Source organism: Neofelis nebulosa, chromosome 14 (assembly GCF_028018385.1).
Source record: "Neofelis nebulosa isolate mNeoNeb1 chromosome 14, mNeoNeb1.pri, whole genome shotgun sequence".
Lineage (NCBI taxonomy): Eukaryota > Metazoa > Chordata > Mammalia > Carnivora > Felidae > Neofelis > Neofelis nebulosa.
Genome location: NC_080795.1, coordinates 6,425,379 through 6,442,190, shown reverse-complemented (window position 1 = coordinate 6,442,190; position 16,812 = coordinate 6,425,379). Strand labels below are relative to the sequence as shown.

General features: G+C 43.8%; 1 protein-coding gene and 1 long non-coding RNA gene across 4 annotated transcripts in view; one reads left to right on the top strand and one right to left on the bottom strand.

The window, feature by feature from the left end:
- Nucleotides 1-1,913: 1,913 nt before the first annotated feature.
- Nucleotides 1,914-16,812, bottom strand: part of RGS20 (regulator of G protein signaling 20) — an 85,899-nt gene continuing 71,000 nt past the window's right edge. For all 3 annotated transcript variants that reach the window (XM_058699569.1, XM_058699570.1, XM_058699571.1), the window contains 3 exons: nt 10,793-10,879; nt 6,174-6,408; nt 1,914-2,924 (listed from right to left, as the gene is read on the bottom strand). In XM_058699569.1, the coding sequence (XP_058555552.1) occupies nt 2,736-2,924; nt 6,174-6,408; nt 10,793-10,879 (511 nt within the window). In that variant the 3' untranslated portion in view covers nt 1,914-2,735. The remainder of the gene's footprint in view (nt 2,925-6,173; nt 6,409-10,792; nt 10,880-16,812) is intronic.
- Nucleotides 12,095-13,754, top strand: LOC131494857 (uncharacterized). Its single transcript, XR_009253613.1, has 2 exons — nt 12,095-13,137; nt 13,658-13,754. It is a non-coding gene; the product is annotated as an uncharacterized LOC131494857 (long non-coding RNA).

Below are 16,812 nucleotides of genomic sequence, written 5' to 3'. Positions count from 1 at the left end.
ATTCAGAATGATAGATATTTCCAGATTGCTTTCCCAAAAGTCAAACTAGTTTACCTACCTGTCAACAGGATAGAAAGGCCCATTTCCTGACACATTTGCTAATAGCGGATCCTAGCAAACCTTTGGTTTTGGCAAATCTAGAGGGGAAATAGTAACCACGATCCTCTCGTTTGAATTTGAATTTGAATTAGATTTAATCTTTTTGTCTTTATGGCCATCGTTTTTTAATCTTTTTAAATAATTTTTTAACATTTATTTATTATTGATAGAGACAGAGCGTGAGCAGGGGAGGGGCAGAGAGAGAGGGAGACACAGAATCTGAAACAGGCTCCAGGCTCCGAGCTGTCAGCACAGAGCCCGACGCGGGGCTTGAACTCACAAACCGTGAGCTCACGACCTGAGCCGAAGTCGGACGCTTAACCGACTGAGCCACCCAGGCGCCCCTATAATGTTCTTTTTTTAAAAAGCTCTTATCTTTAAACCGTCCCGGAATTTTTATTTATATATCAGTTTTTTCCAAATGGAGCACCATCCACCCCAACAAAGTCTTCAAAGTTTACTTAAGAATATTCAAAAACCTTGGAATTGCATTGAATTTGTAGGATACATTTGGAGTGGCTTCCGTATTCTTTCGTATACATAGATGTCACTACCCATTTACTCACTGGATTAAATCGTAGGTAGTAGTCGTGAGTTCCATAGCCACATGGGCTGTGATGATCTCTTTCTGAGATGTGACACATTGTGAAACAAATTTGGAATGGAATGTTTGTTTTTTCTTAATTATGGGAAATTCTGTTTTCATGGTATAACTCTCCAGTTCTACAAACATTTATCAAATACTGTTCCTAACCAGATTATATATATAATGAGCGATAAGGTTTATATCCAACGCCACTGGAGCTTACGGTCTAAGGGGACAGATTGGCAATCATAATTTGTAAATGCAGGTAAGTATCCGTATAGGAAAATCCTGGAATCCTAAAGAATGGCACCCAGCACAATGGAAGTATGAATCAGGAGGTCAGGTAAGGCTTCTTGGAGGCAGTCGTGTGTGGGTAAATCTTAAAGGAATGACTGGAGTTAGCTGACTGAAGGGTGGCGTTGTAGAGAGGGGTACGGGTAGCGGAGAGTACGAACGGTATGGGTGGTTATGAAGGTAAGGAGTGCCTTGTCTATAAGCATATATTCCGGGATCTAAACCGTGTGTGGGGTTGGCTAGGGAGCCGTAGCCCGACTATAGAGGCCCTTGCTTGTACGCTGTAATGAGAATTTGGTATTTGTACTCTGGGCAATCCGGAGTTACTAAAGATACTAAGGAGTAGAGGGAGGGTGTTGGGCAGATTTGCGTGTAAGAAAGATGTGGCATTTTGGAAGGTGGATTTGAAAGGCTGAGATCGGGGCAGGGAGACCAGTTCGGGGGCTCTTGGCAATGATGACGGCAGGTGTGAGATCAAGGGGATGGGAAGAAGGAAGAAGAGACACACGAGAAATATTGAGGAGTAAAGATGAGCCGGGCTTGACGATTGTGTTTGCGAGGAGAAAGCAGGGAAAAGTTAGCACCTGGATAGGAGCGTAGGTGACCGGCTGGGTGATTGGGGTGGGGTTGGAGGTGGGGGGCCAGTGGGATGAGAAGTCAGAATCTGGATGAGTTTCACTCCTCTGGGATATACGAGGGGAGGTGTCCGGCCGGCAGCTGATTGTGACAGTGCTGGAGGAAATCTACACCGGGTCCTAATTTGGGAGCCACGAGCATGTTGGCAGTAATTGGAACAATGAGAAGGGGGTGGAAGACCCGGGGGACTCCTACAGATTAGTAAAGAAAGTAGTAAGCCAGAGCCTAAACCTCGCATGTAACCCTTCTTATTTAATCGGACGTTCCCAAATACCGACGTGTGAAAAAAAAAAAGAGATAAAACTCTTGTGCTTTATTTTTTTAGAGTGAAAATGCCCATATTTCTTCGAATAATAAAAACGGGAATATGCTTATTTGAAAGTTCTGTTACGAACACGACTAAGCTGTGAGTTCAAAGCCCATTCTTTAGGCTGGCAGATTGCGATGATGAAACAGTGACTTGTCAACAAAAGAATTTTCTAAACACTACTTCCCTTACGGAACAGGAGACCGACCCACCTAAGAGCACAGTTCCTTACATTAACTGGCATAGATACACATGCACCTATATGTATCTGCATACGCGTCTTCTGAGGGCGCAGTACCGTCCCTATGCGTAGTGGTGACACATCTTGGTCAGATGGGAACTGGGGTCCGGTAATGGCACTGCTAAGCAAAACATTCAAGACAGCCCGACGGAAGGAAGGAGTCGCTAAGAAACACTTGAATGCCTTTTCTTTGGGAGGAAAGTCATCAGATACTGAACTCGGACAAAACGAAAGCAGAGTCCTGTTTGCTCCAGTGGACGTACATGCCCCAGGCAGTACAGTCTTCTAGTATATCCTTCGCCATTCGCGCGCGACACGCGACTGTTACTGTGCATGTAAACATACTATCTTTTTCTAAGGCGGCCGTACCCGTCGTTTTCCAAAAGTGTCACTAACGGTGGCTGCAACTGACATTGTGAATACATAGCCTTCTGTGGAAGGAAGCATCTGCTATTAAAATAGCCCGCGGATGACTCTAGCAGAAGATACTACTGTCTCTAAGTTCCCTGTACTAGACATAGTCCATGAGTTCTTTTCTTATTTTATTAATAATAAATACATTTGATAACATCCTATGCTTCGACTGATTTCTCAGATAAGGACTGAAGCAAATCTTTATAGAGGGCAGAGTTCATGAACCGGGGATACGAGTCTCTGTGCATTAAGGTGTAGATCTGAAGTTGGGCGTCATCGAATATGTGTTGGGAGGGCTGTCCCATGTTCCTGTTGATGACTTCTCTTACGCGGGAGTCCAAGCTGACCTGCCAATCGAAACAAGGAAGAGTCGTGTCAGATCTGTTTCTCTCCGGAGACCCATCCCAAACTCCCGTGGCTTTTTTTTTTTTTTTCTTTTTTTAAATCCCAAACCAAACAAAGTTATCCAAAAATCTAAACTGCTGAAAGAAACGGAACACATAGTGAACAGGGGTTCTCTAACTTCAGCGGCATCAGAGGCCACTTGTTAAACAGATTGCGGGGCCCCACCTGCAGTGTCTGATTCGGTAGGTGTGGGGAAGGCCTGACGATGTGTATTTCTCACAAGTAATGCTAGTGGGGATCGCGATGCTTTAGAAAACCACATTGTCTTATTTATTAAATTATTTTGAGTTCATTTATTTTGAAGGAGAGAGAGAGCGAGCACACGCATAAGCTGGGGAGGGGAAGAGAGAAGGAAAGACAGAATCCCAAGAGGGCTGTGCCCCATGTGGGGCTCGAACCCACACACTATGAGATCAAGAGTCAGATGTTCAACAAACTGCGCCATCCAGATGCCCCCGTTTTCCTTCTTTAAAATGTACAATGTCCTTGGAAGAAAAAAGCATGCACAAACTTACCCCTTGCTAATTTCTTAATACCATTAGGGCTACAACCTGGAGGTCCCAGGCTGTAGCCAGCTAAGAACACAGTCACAGATTTGCAGGAATGTCCGGCCGGCTGCCGAATGGAAGCTACTCAGAGCACTGTGCGAGGGTTAAAAGCGCACAGGGCCTGTGTTTAAATCCCAGCTATGCCACCGCTTAGTTTGGGGACTTAGGCAAAGTAAACCGTGCCCTAGCGAACTCCTCCACAAAGGGGATGATGATGACGGTAGCTGGGGGGTGGGGGGATTTAATGAGAATTTATTTAAAGTGCGTGGAATTCAGGAAGTCCTTAGTAGATGTCGGCTCCTTCTCTGATGTCTGCCTCGTCCTAGAGAAGGCTGTCTCCTACACCAGAGCAAGCCGCTGGGCTCGGACTTTCCCCAGGCTGCAGAACTGAACTCACACATCTTCCCTGCTGCGTGAAGAACCTTTACTGGCCCCTGGCCCCCAAGCTTATTCCCGCGGCAGCCCTCAGCACGAGGCAGTCCTCTCGCAGAAGCTTCCCGAGTGTCAGGCCCGGGGGCCCAGGGGAACGGCTCCTGCCAAAGGAGGGACTTGATACATATCATTGGCTGGAAGGAAGAAGAAATCATCTGCTCTTGTTGGAGAATTAAACCGGTACTACAGAAACCACCGGGGACATTCTAGCTCACACACAGCTGCGGCACACGGAAATCCTTCGTTCTCTGCGGCCTCCGCACGAAGGAGGTCTCTGGGAGTGTCAGCTCGGGATGACGGAACGGACACAGACGGTTGCTTCGTGAAGGGGCCACCCAGGGTGTGACGACTTTGCCAGGTGCTGTGTTGGGGCTCTGCACCTGTCCTCCCTTGTAATCCTCCCAAACGAACAGGGACATGGTGATGTCCCCTTTGTACAGATGAGGAAACAGACGCCCAGAGAGGTGCGGAAATATACCAAAGGTTATGGAGCCACTAAACGAGAGAACCAGGGTTCAAACCCAAGTGCATCTGACCCCAAAATCTAAGCTCTTAAAAATGTCGATGCTGTTATATTTCAAGTAATAGATGCCTACTTTGGGGAAGAAAGGGTCATCTTTTCATATCCTTTTTTGCTTCACACGTTTGCTAACCAGTGTTTTGGTTCTTTGATGCTTTAAAAGTCAGTGATGAAAAATCGCATCTCAAAAAAAGGAAGCAAAATCATGACTAAATAAGAATGTGTTAGAAGCCATATATTGAAGGACGAAAATTCTCTTGCTTTTGTTAACCCAAACTGGAAATGACTTTTCTGAACTCTACATTCACACGTCTGTCAGCGGAGTAGCTCCAGCTTCAAAACACAAACTTAAGCAAAGTGGAGCCCCACTGTCTTTCTCCCAGGCATGATCCCCGTCCTGTCTGCCCGGTTTCCATGAACTATGCCACCGTCCAGCCCGCCCAGACACGTGGGAACCGTCCAGACGCTGGGATTCACCTCAAATGAAACCCCGCCTCTCTGGTTTCCCTCCAGCCGACCCCACTATGGCCCATCGTGTCCTGTCTGCAGTAATCATCAGTCTGGTAGCTTCCCCCCCGCCTCTCGTCTCCTCCTAATCCACTGTGCAGCTACGCTGGTCTTTTGAAAATCCAAATTCGACGATGTTGCCAGGCTAACATCCGAAGGCTTCCCAAGATGACCATCAGAAAACCTCAGCATGGCCCCCAAACGCTTCGATGCTCTTAGACCACCCCCTTTCCTGAACTCTCTTCCTGCTATCTACCAGCAGCCCTAGTGGTTTGGGATACGTGTCACGGTCAGTGTGCCAAACTACTGACGTTCTCACAGTTCACGGGACTGCATGCTTTTACCCTTGGCACATCGAGTCCCGTCCTCTGGGATGTCTTCATCCCGTTGTGTTTCTGGTCATTTCCTTTTCACATCCTTAGTTCGTCCACGGCATCTCCTAGTTTCTGTGCCTCATTCCTGCCCCACCCCCCCGTTGATGGCTCCCTCCGCCAGCCCATGTGGCACACCAGGGACTCCCATGTCTGTCGGCCCCCTTGACCGAGCTCCTTGACAGGAGAGGCCCTGGTTTATTGACTTGATATTCTTAGGGGCACGCAGGAGGAAAGAATGGGTGATTTTACAATCAGAGCTACAAGACACTAGGTTTTGAGATCAACCTGACCCCCTAGATTTTAGCTTTGGAGGAACAAAAACTGGGGGATGGAAACTTGATTGATTTCACTCATCTGATAATTTCTCTGCTATAAGGAAAGGACCCCCTAGGGAAAACCTACGCGGCCTCCGTATCCTATCAGTGATGCTATTTCTATTAAACTAAAAATACCTGTAAAAAAGATTTTGCTCAGAATAAGGGGATACTTTTATTTAAAGAAATGCTTGCAGGGTAGAATAGTTTTAAACGGTGTTTACAATAAAATGCACAGACTCCCCCTCCTGGAGAATCTGAGGAAAGTCATGAATGCTTTTTTTCCCAGAAAAGGGCACAAAATCTTTCACAGAGTTTAGGGGGCACTCAGAGCCCGCTTGTGAGACCACAGTCAAAGGCACCCCAATGCCACGAGTCTGGGTGCAGTGTGTTCTCTATTTTGGAGTAACTGTAACCGTGTCAGGTGACCAGACCCTGAGGGGGTTCATTTGACCAACGGCCTCCTGGGAGGAAACCTCTGGAGTAGGGTACATACCTCTTTCGGAGAAAGAATGGAAATGTAGTCTTCGTAGATTGTCCTCGCTTTCTCTTCGATAATGGTCTTATTAGCTTCCTTTTTCAGCTCCTCACACGCCATCCAGAAAAGCATATTTTCTTCACTGAATTCTGTTCGGAGGAACTCCCGGAAGGCATTCCTTCCCGCCGGGGTAAGCATTAGCTTGTCGAACGACTGAGCCCAGGCGCTGACTTCTTCCAGAGTGGGGCTTGGGCTTTGGCGGAGACAGAAAGAGAAGGGCCGGGGGGGGGGCCGCGGTTACTGGTCTTCGCAATTCATCACCATCACCACAAACGCACCTTTTCCCCAACCGAGAATGGAAATGGGCGCCTAGGAAGAGAGCGGCGAGCTGTTGCCATTTCCTGAAGCCTCTGGCAAAAACACGTGAGTGTGAAATTGTTCTCGCTGGAGGGCATGGCCACTGCCGAAATGCATGCCGGGAAACCAGTCGCTAGGATCGCTGCTGAGAACGCGTGCGTTTGCACCTAGAGGGGTCCCGGCAAAGCTTTAAAATTGTAACAGTGAAGAAAAATCCTGGAAGCAGCTGACCAGAACTCTCCAGTCCCCCGCGACAGGACTAAGGCAGACCTCAGCACACTGCCTTCCGGAACAGCAACGGGACTGTGTCTCCTTCGTGGTTTTTAACACTGGAAAGAGACGGGGGGGGGGGGGGGGGGGCGCCTGGGGGGCTCAGTCGGTTGAGCGGCCGACTTTGGCTCAGGTCACGATCTCACACTCTGTGAGTTCAAGCCCCACGACGGGCTCTGTGCTGACAGCTCAGAGCCTGGAGCCTGTTTCAGATTCTGTGTCTCCCTCTCTCTCTGCCCCTCCCCTGTTCACGCTCTGTCTCTCTCTGTCTCAAAAATAAATAAACGTTAAAAAAATTTTTTTAAAAAAGAACATGGAGAGTGAAAACTGGGGAGATTTTCTTTCCTCCAGAGAGGGTGGGTACCTGCTTCTTTGGAAATACACCTAGGAGGTGTCACTGACCCAGGACCACCAGGGCTCCTTTCATAGGTCAGGGCTTAAGCTGCGATGTCCGTTTCAACGCCCTGTCCCCACCCTGCTCTGCACTTGTTCTTAGAGAAAACCCTCCTGCCCGGTGCTTAGCTGTCACCACTCAAGGTTGTGCTTATTTTTCATTTGGTTTTGTTTTTCAGGCACTTTGTTGTTTTCCTTACTGTCTAGGAGTCCAGCGATGCAAAAACTTGAGAATCATGCAAAATCTGTCGTTCTGCACGGGGGGGGGGGGGGGGGGGGGGGGGCCCTCCCATGACCTAGTCCGCCATGCTGCCGAAAGTTCTGTGTTCAGTTTTGAGGGGTGCGGGCTGGGTACCCAAAAATCGGATATGTAACTACTTGTCCTAGTTATTCATAGGAAACACACACTCACGTATACAGAGGTTCGTGGTGTAAATTCTATGTCCCTTTCTTGAAATTGTATCTTGACGATGGATTACAATGACCCAGCAGTGAAGCATACATAAAAGCTCAAGACCGGAGAAAATGGACTATGGGAAGTAGTCAGCAAACAAAAAAGAACATAGATGGTTCAAACCATAGTTTCGAGTTTAGTTTCTAAATTAGATTCACTGTGTATAGAAGGATCCCATTTCAATACAACTGTGTATAAATGCATCGAAAATTCCTTTGAGGATATATAGAAAAACCACTGATGGCAGCTATATCCGGAGATCGGGGCAAGGTCTACAAAAAAAAGGAAGACTGGGTTTTTACTGCAAAACTTTTGTAGTGTTGGGGTTTTGTTTCCATACTGGGTAGATTTTTCATCATGAAAAAAAAGTATTGTGTATGAAAACCTAAAGTAGCTGTCATAACTAGGAAAATGCGTTTTTTTGAAAATTTTTACTGTTTATTTTTGAGAGGGAGAGAGAGAGACAGAGTGCAAGTGGGGGGGGGTGGGCAGAGAGAGAGGGAGACACAGAACCCGAAGCGGGCTCCAGGCTCTGAGCCCGTCAGCACAGAGCCCGATGCAGGGCTCGAACCCAAGGACCATGAGATCATGAGCTCAGCCCAAATCAGATGCTTAACCAACTGAGCCACCCAGGCGCCCCTAGGAAAATTTGTTTTGAAAGAAAATGTTTTAAAAGACGTTGAAAAGATTATTTAAAGCATAATAATTTAGAGTAATCTGCATAAAAATCTTGGAGTCTTTTCAGAAAGGTTAATCAAACTGGTGTGGCTGACTAAAGTGTGCTAACTTATGTTCCTTAAATAGGAGGATTCAAAAGATACCTTTTTACTCCTTCAATTTAAGAAATATATATTAAAGAATGACTTTGAAAAACTTAAAGGCAATCGGTAGTAGACGTTTATTTATTTTTTACTTATTTATTATTTTTAAAATAGGAGAGAGCAGGGGCACCAGGCCGGCTCAGTTTGTAGAGTGTGCAACTCTCGATCTCAGGATCGTTTAGTTGGAGCCCCACATTGGGGGGTGGAGCCTACTTACAAAAATAAAAATATAATAAAAATAATAAAAATATTTAAAATCAGAGGGAGCATATACTTTCCGTAGTACTGAAGAACCTAAAAGCAAAGAGGGCACAGTTCATGTAGCAAAAGCCGAAACCCAACCGAAACAAGCAGAAATTAAGGAAATAATTAGGAGGTCTTACCAGGATTCAAAGAATATGCTGGAAGATTAAACTTACCAATCATCATCAAAACAACTGACCCACTGTAACTGGATTCTAATTCCCCATTTAGAGACAGACCGAACCTGGGCCAAAATCCGGCGTAATGCTATTTTCAGGAAGCTTACTAAGTATTTAAAAAATTAAGAACAAATAGACAGGCAAAGACATATGAGGCAAATGCAAATAATAATGTCTAAGTAGAACGGGAAACACAAGGCATTAAGTTAGAAAGAGTCATTTCACGTTATTGAATTTAATTGAGAGCAAGTAATGGCCAGCAAATATTGCGTGCTCCCAGGCTCACGACAACAGCCACAGTAAACTAGTATTATCCCCATTCCACACACAAGGAAACCGAGGCAGAGTGTGGCTAAGTGCCCGAGTTCACACTGGCAGGATGGGTACAGCCAGGCCTAGATGTGGGCATTCTGGTTCCAGACAGAAGAGCCTTAAAGCTTTGGTACAGAATACAACATACTAGAATACGTAAGATAAAAGTCATTTTTTAAAGTTTGTTTGTTTTAGTAATCTCTACACCCAACATGGGGCTTGAACTCACAACCTCCCAGATCAAGAGTCACACGCTTTTCCAACTGAGCCAGCCAGGCGCCCTCAAGATAAAGGCTATTTTTAAACAAACTCCTAAATTTTGCCAGATTTTAAAAAAGTTTTTATTTATTTTTTTAGTAATCTCAGCATCCAGTGTGGGGTTCAAACTCATGACCCTGAGGTCAAGAGCCTCACACGCCTCCAGCTGAGCATGCCAGGTGCCCCAAATTGTGGAATATTTTAATATGCTTCCCAGACTTTGAGAAATCTGGGTAAGGATAAAGAAGATAATGAAAAAAAAAAAAACCCACACACTTAAGTAACCTTTTAGGCTACTTGTTTTGTTTTCCCTTCAAAAATAAGCAATATAATACAAGACCTATTTGAACGCAACTTTTAGGGTATTTGTCTAGTATCTGTAATTATACAGGCATAATACCAAGAAAAAGTATTAGAATAGGGAAGTGAAAGTAAGTCAGTACAGGAACAAGAAGAGGTAATTTGGGGTGCCTGGGTGGCTTGGTCACTTAAGCATCCAGCTCTTGATTTTGGCTCGGGTCATGACCGCGTGGTCATGAGTTTGAGCCCCAGGTCAGGTTCCACGCTGGCAGGGCAGAACCTGCTTGGGATTCTCTCTTTCCGTCTCTCTCTGCCCCTCTCCTGCTTTCTCTCTCTCTCAAAATAAATAGATAAACTTAAAAAAAAGAGAATTTAAAAATCTGACATCATGGAAAGTAATTTATGTGTTTTCTTCCCGACTTTTCTTCCCCAAAATACTTAAAACAGTAATACATTAGCTTAAGTATAAATTTATAGTTAAGAAAAAAACAGACCTTTAGAACTTTCCTGAAAACCAAACGTGTGTGTTTCACTATGGTCTTTTTACATTTTTTTTTTTAAATGTTTATTCATTTTTTTGAGAGACACACACACAAAGCACAAATGGGGGAGGGGCAGAGAGAGAGGGAGACACAGAGTCCGAAGCAGGCTCCAGGCTCTGAGCTGTCAGCACAAAGCCCGACGCGGGGCTCGAACCCACAAACCGCGAGATTATGACCTGAACCAAAATCGGATGCTTAACTGACTGAGCCGCCCAGGCGCCCCTCACTATGGTCTTTTTAAAAGTCTGCTTTATGAAAATAGGATAACGTCATGTTTAGTCAAGAAGCATCGATTTGTATTTGTGATTAGCAGGGATGAGATTAATAACGGAACTAATTTTTCTCCCCGTCACATAATGAATTCTGCAGAGAGAAAATGTGGTGCCACATTATGATTTGATGTTATTAAGTTGCAGTTAGAGGAACTGTGTGTTACAGTGCAAAAAAATCAAAATGATAAGGCTAGCATTCTGTCAATTTGGCAAGCTAAACAATAATGAGACTTTACCTTTCTTCACAGGTTGGAAGGTCTTCTCGTCTGAGTTCATGGGAGGCCCTCCTGGGTCTCTGTTCTTCTTGGTTTCTAACAGTAAGACTGCATGAAACAGGACATTTAAATGTCACTTGAGATCATTCTGTATCAAGGAATATGTTAAAAGTTTTATTTTTAAGTAATCTCTACACCCGTGGGGCTTGAACCCACAACTCCCAAGATTAAGAGTTGTATGCTCTATTGACTGAGCCAGACATATCAAAGAGTATATTTAAAAAATTTTTTTTAAATGTCTATTTATTTTTGAGAGAGAGAGAGAGAGAGACAGAGTGTGAGCGGGGGAGGGGCAGAGAGAGAAGGAGACACAGAATGTGAAGCAGGCTCCAGGCTCCGAGCTGTCAGCACAGATCCCTACGTGGGGCTCGAACTCACGAACCGTGAGATCATGACCTGAGCTGAAGTTGGACCCTTAACTGACTGAGCCCCCCAGGCACCCCCTCAAAACATATATTATTAAATTTTTTTAATGTTTATTATTTGTTTTTGAAGGAGGGAGGGAGAGAGAGAGAGCACAAGTGGGGTAGGGTCAGAGAGAGAGGGAGAGACAGAATCCGAAGCAGGCTCCAGGCTCTGAGCTGTCAGCACAAAGCCTGACACGGGGCTCGAACTCACGAACTGTGAAATCATGACCTGAGCTGAAGTCGGATGTTTAACCGACTGGGCCACCCAGGCGCCCCCATGAATATTTTAAAGAACTCCAGGTTACCAAGTAGAATTTCTTTCTTTTCTTGAAAAAGACTGACCCAGACTGGTTTTCTTAAAAAAACCAAAAGTATGATGCTAAAGTATTAGCAAAATCAATGATCATATTGTGGTCTACACTAATTGAGGGAGAGTTTATGTTTAGAATCGTTATTTTCATAAAAACATGTCCATTAGAAAGTAATAAAAAAGGTCAGGTTATCAGGATGTTTTGGGTTTTCATTTCATTTTTGGACCTTGAAAAAAAGCGTATGTTCTCCAGTCAAAATGGAGGTTTTAGATCTTCATAGGCACAAATACAAAAGTGTTGGAGAAAACCAGGAAAGCATACAAAGTTTATTATCTTCCACGAGATTTTAAATTTCCTTATATCCTATACATTTTTTTTTGTAAATTTATTCCAGTTATTTTTGTTGTTACTGCAAATGCAATGTTCCATTCCACCTAATCTCCTAACTGGTTACTGTTTGTACATATCAACTGATATGTACTGTTTGTACATATCAACTTTCTTTTAAGTGTTTATTTATTTTGAGCGAGACAGCGTGTGCAAGAGAGAGCACACGAGTGGGAGAGAGGCAGAGAGGGAGAGAGAATTCCAAGCAGGCTCCGAGCTATTGGTATAGAGCCCAGCGTGTGGCTCAAACCCACGAACAGCGAGATCATGACCTGAGCCGAAGTCAACAGTTGGACGCTTCACTGACTGAGCCACCCAGGCACGCCAAGGCTCTTACTTTCTTAATAGCTTTATTGAACCATCGTTGACACATCATGAAGTTACTTGTTTAAAGTGCACAACTCAGTTGTTTGCAGCATAGTCAGAAGGTTGTGCAACCATCACTCCAGAAGGAAGCCCCCTGTAGCAACCCCTCCTCATCACCCCCCGCATCCCACGTCCCCCGGCCCTGGACATGTGCTAACCTACGTCCTGTCTCTGTAGATACACCTCTTTTGAATGATACAGCATGTTGTCTTTGGTGACTGCCTTCTTTTCACCTGGCATGTTTTTACGGTTCCTTCATGTTGTAACGGGTGTGAGCACTTCATGCCTTTTTGCAGCTTAACCACCTTCCGCTGTATGGTCATATGAAGTTTGCTCTCCATCAGTCAGTTGATGAATATCTAGGTTATTTGCCCTTTTTGGCCATTATAAATAATGCCACTGCACACATTCTGTGGATGTTTGTTTTTCTCTCTTGGGTAGGTACTTAAGGATGGAAATGCTCTCATATGGTAACTCCATTTTTAACATTTTGAAGCGGTCGCAAACTCTTTTCCAAAGTAGCAGCACCATTTTACATTCCTACCGGCAATGTTGGAAGGGACCCCGTTTCTCCACATCCTTGCCAACACTTGTTACTGTCTGTGCTTTTTATTCTCGCCAGTTCAGGGGGGGTATGAAGCGGTATCTCATTGTGGTTTTGCTTTGCATTTTGCTAAACGGCTAATGACATGGAGTATTTTTTCATGTATCCATTAGTTATTTGTACGTCTTCTTTGGAGACCTGTGTACTCAGATCTTGTGCCTGCCTTTAACTTGGTTTGTTTTTTAGGGGCGCCTGGGTGGCTCAGTCGGTTAAGGTCCGACTTCGGCTCAGGTCATGATCTCACGATTCGTGAGTTCGAGCCCCGCACCAGGCTCTGTGCTGGCAGCAGAGTCTGCTTCAGATCTTCTGTCCCCCTCCTCCCTCTCTGCCTCTCCCCTACTGTGTCTCTCTCTCTCTCTCAAAATAAATAAACTTAAAAATATAAATTGGTTTGTTTTTTTTTATTTTGGAATTGTTAAGAGTTCTTTACATTCTGAAGGCGATTCTTTTTTACACTAATTCTGTATCTTTCTACGATTTGAATTCTTTTGTGTTTGCATCCGCTGAGCAGTCATTCTCTTGGCATTTCCGAGCGTACTCTCGTATCTTCTGCAGATGGAGAGCCTTATCACTTCTCTTCCGGTTCTTAGGCCTCAGGTTGTTTTCTCTTGCCCAGCTGCATCAACTGGTCCTGAAAATCCAACGTTAAAACAGCAGGGGAGAACAGGCATCCTCGCCTGGTTCTTGCTTTTGGGCAGGAATGCTTTTAGTTCCCTATTAATTTCAAAACGCGGGCGCTTGGCCGGCTCAGGGGCACGTGACTCTTGATCTCAGGGCTGTTGAGTTCAAGCCCCACGTTGGGGGTAGGGATGACTTAAAAATAAAATCTTTAAAACGTTTTTTCAAAATGGATTATTACCGTTATTTCAGTTTGCTTTATCTGACTATTGCCACTGTACTATCTTTTCTAGCCTCCTTATTAAATATCTTTCCTTTCCACTCTTTCTACCATTTTATAAAAGCAGTTCAGCCTATTTTCATCACATCTACTTTATGGATTTTCAGTAATGGCGTGTGTGTGCGCGCTGCTCTGTTTTTCTTTAATGCAAAGTCATCAGACGTGCGGGACGCTCCCGCCTTGTTGCTTCCGCGATGCCAGTTTCAGTAAATAACGGTTTCTGAAAACAAAAACAAACTTAGGAGGCATCTGGAGGGTGTGCTGGCTGCGAGAGCATTAGTACCGCTTGACTTACGCTTCTTTTGTTACGCAGAAAACATCACTACACAATGGGTAAGAAAAATCCAGGAGGAACAGAAAGGATGAATTTGACACAAGGTTTCTAAGAGGCCCGGAAGTTATATTGTGAATTGAATGACACAGTCTTCATTTAAGCTTTGACATTTTTTCCACGTCTCATTGTTTTTAGAAGTAGGAATGAATATATATATATATATATATATATATATATATATATATATATATTTTATTTTATTTAATTAATTTATTTTTTTAACGTTTATTTCTGAGACCGAGAGAGACAGAGCATGAGTCGGGGAGGGGCAGAGAGAGAGGGAGACTCAGAATCCGAAGCAGGCTCCAGGCTCCGAGCTGTCAGCACAGAGCCCGACGCGGGGCTCGAACTCACGGACCGTGAGATCGTGACCTGAGCCGAAGTCGGACGCTCAACCGACCCAGCCACCCAGGCGCCCCAAGAAGTAGGAATATTTCTTAATGAGATAACGTGTTCCTAAAAAAGTGAGAGGTATATTTTGCGTCAGTTTTTAAACCTGAGTTTCTTGTTAATTGTCACAGTAGAACAAGCCAAGAAAACGTTGCGGGCGGCGCCACGTGGAAGAACTACTCAGTGAAACAAGTCCCATGGTTAGATACATTTTGGTAAATTTTTTAGTTCTGAAGAGGAAGAAATTCTTCAGTCTTCCAGAAGGGGAAAAAAAAGGTTTATGTTTTAGGGATCAAGCATCTGAATGACTCCTTTCATAAAACGAAATGCCGTAAGGCCATGAAGCAGAATTCTGAGAGAATAACAAGGGCTTACAAAACATACTGACATTTACTCTTCTTAAAAATCGACTCTACTACGTATTAGCAACAGGGATAAATCGCAAGGGCATGTTGGGGGGAAAAAAAACCAAGGAGATTCAATATTGAGACAGTTGAAGTTTGCTGTGTACTTTCTTCCGTCCCATTTCACCCGTCTACTCCAGAGAGAACCAGCATCCTGAATCTGTTCTCACTCCATTCATAGCTATGCTACTCTATGTATATAAATATAAATATATATATAAATACAAAAACATATTTCAAATTTTGCAAAGGTATTATTACACGATATGCACTGCTTTACAATCTGTCTTCTATTTTTAATTTTCCCTCCAGCACATGAATTTAAATGCTGTGTGGTATTGCACTGTAACTACACTGCAAAATATTTACCCATTTTCCTGTTCATGAACCTCATAGACATTTTCAGTTTTTGTCAAACAGATTCATGCTTCCATGAATCATCTCATACGTGTCTCCTTTTGCATGTGTGCAAGAGTTTTTTTTTTAGGGTAGAGTGTTACATTTAGAAGGCTATGTATTTAGAGGCGCCTGGATGGCTCAGTCGGTTGGCTGTCCGACTTTGGCTCAGGTCATGAGCTCATGGTTTGTGGGTTCGAGCCCCGCGTCGGGCTCTGTGTTGACAGCTCAGAGCCTGGAGCCTGCTTCAGATTCTCTGTCTCTCCCTTTCTCTCTGCCCCTCCCCTGCTTGCTCTCTCTCAAAAGTAAATAAACATAAAAAAAAAAAAATTAGAAGGCTGTGTGTTTAACTTTCATATATCTGATCCTTGTTTGTAGGAGCACAAGTGGATTATGTTTCCTGTTTTATTTCATTTGCTTATTTTCCTTTCGGTCATTATGTTCTTATTTGTCTCCTGAAGTTCTTTCTTTATGTGCTCTAGGTTTAATTTCTTTCTTTGTTAAATCCATTGTAATTATCTTCTCCCAGGATGTTCTATCTGTTCATTTTATTTCTGATGTATTTTGTTAAACACATTTTAAAAACTGTTTTATCCAAATATAATTCATACACCATACAACCCCCAATTTCAGTGGTACCAGTCAGTGGTTTTAGTTTATTAATACAATTGTGCAGCCATCACCATGGTTTGAGAACAGTTCATCATCACTGTTAAATGAAGCTCTGTATACATCAGCACTAACTCCCATCTCCCCTAGTCCTGGGCAACTGCTAATCTACTTTCTGTCTCTATTCTGGACATTTCACATAAATGGAATCATACAGTAAGTGGTCTTTTGTCTCTGGCTCCTTTCACCTAGCATCATCTTTTCAAAGTTTACCCATGTTTTAGCAGTTTTAATACTTTATGCCTTTGACGGTCAAATCCCATTCCACCGTATGGATATACACCACGCTTTGTTTATCCATTCGTTAGTTGACGGACATTTAGATTGCTTCCGGTTTGGGGCTATTATTAATCACACTGCTATACATATTCGTGTACAAGTCTTTGTGGGAAACAGATTTTTATTTCTCTTGTTAGGCACATTTTAACCTTTTAATGTGGCCAACTTAATGGATCTTTTAAAAAAGTAATTCTTCCCAGTGCCCAGATCACAAAGATATTATCCTATATTTTACTCTCGGCCTCTCACCTTTAGGCCTGTAACCATCTGGATGAGTTGATCTTGGTTTTTTGGGTTTTTTTTTTTTTTGTTTTGTTTTGGGTAGGGAGAGACTGATTTTGTATGTGATGCAATATAGGAATATGAGTCTATTTTTGTGGATTTGGATACCAGGTAGGGTGACCAGCTTTCCTGGTTTGCCTGGACTCGTGGGTTTTCTGGGACGTAGGGCTTTTCACTGCTAAAACAGAGACATCTCAGGCAACTGGGTTAAGCTGGTCACCCTAATACCAAGTATCTTGGGGTTTGCTGAATAG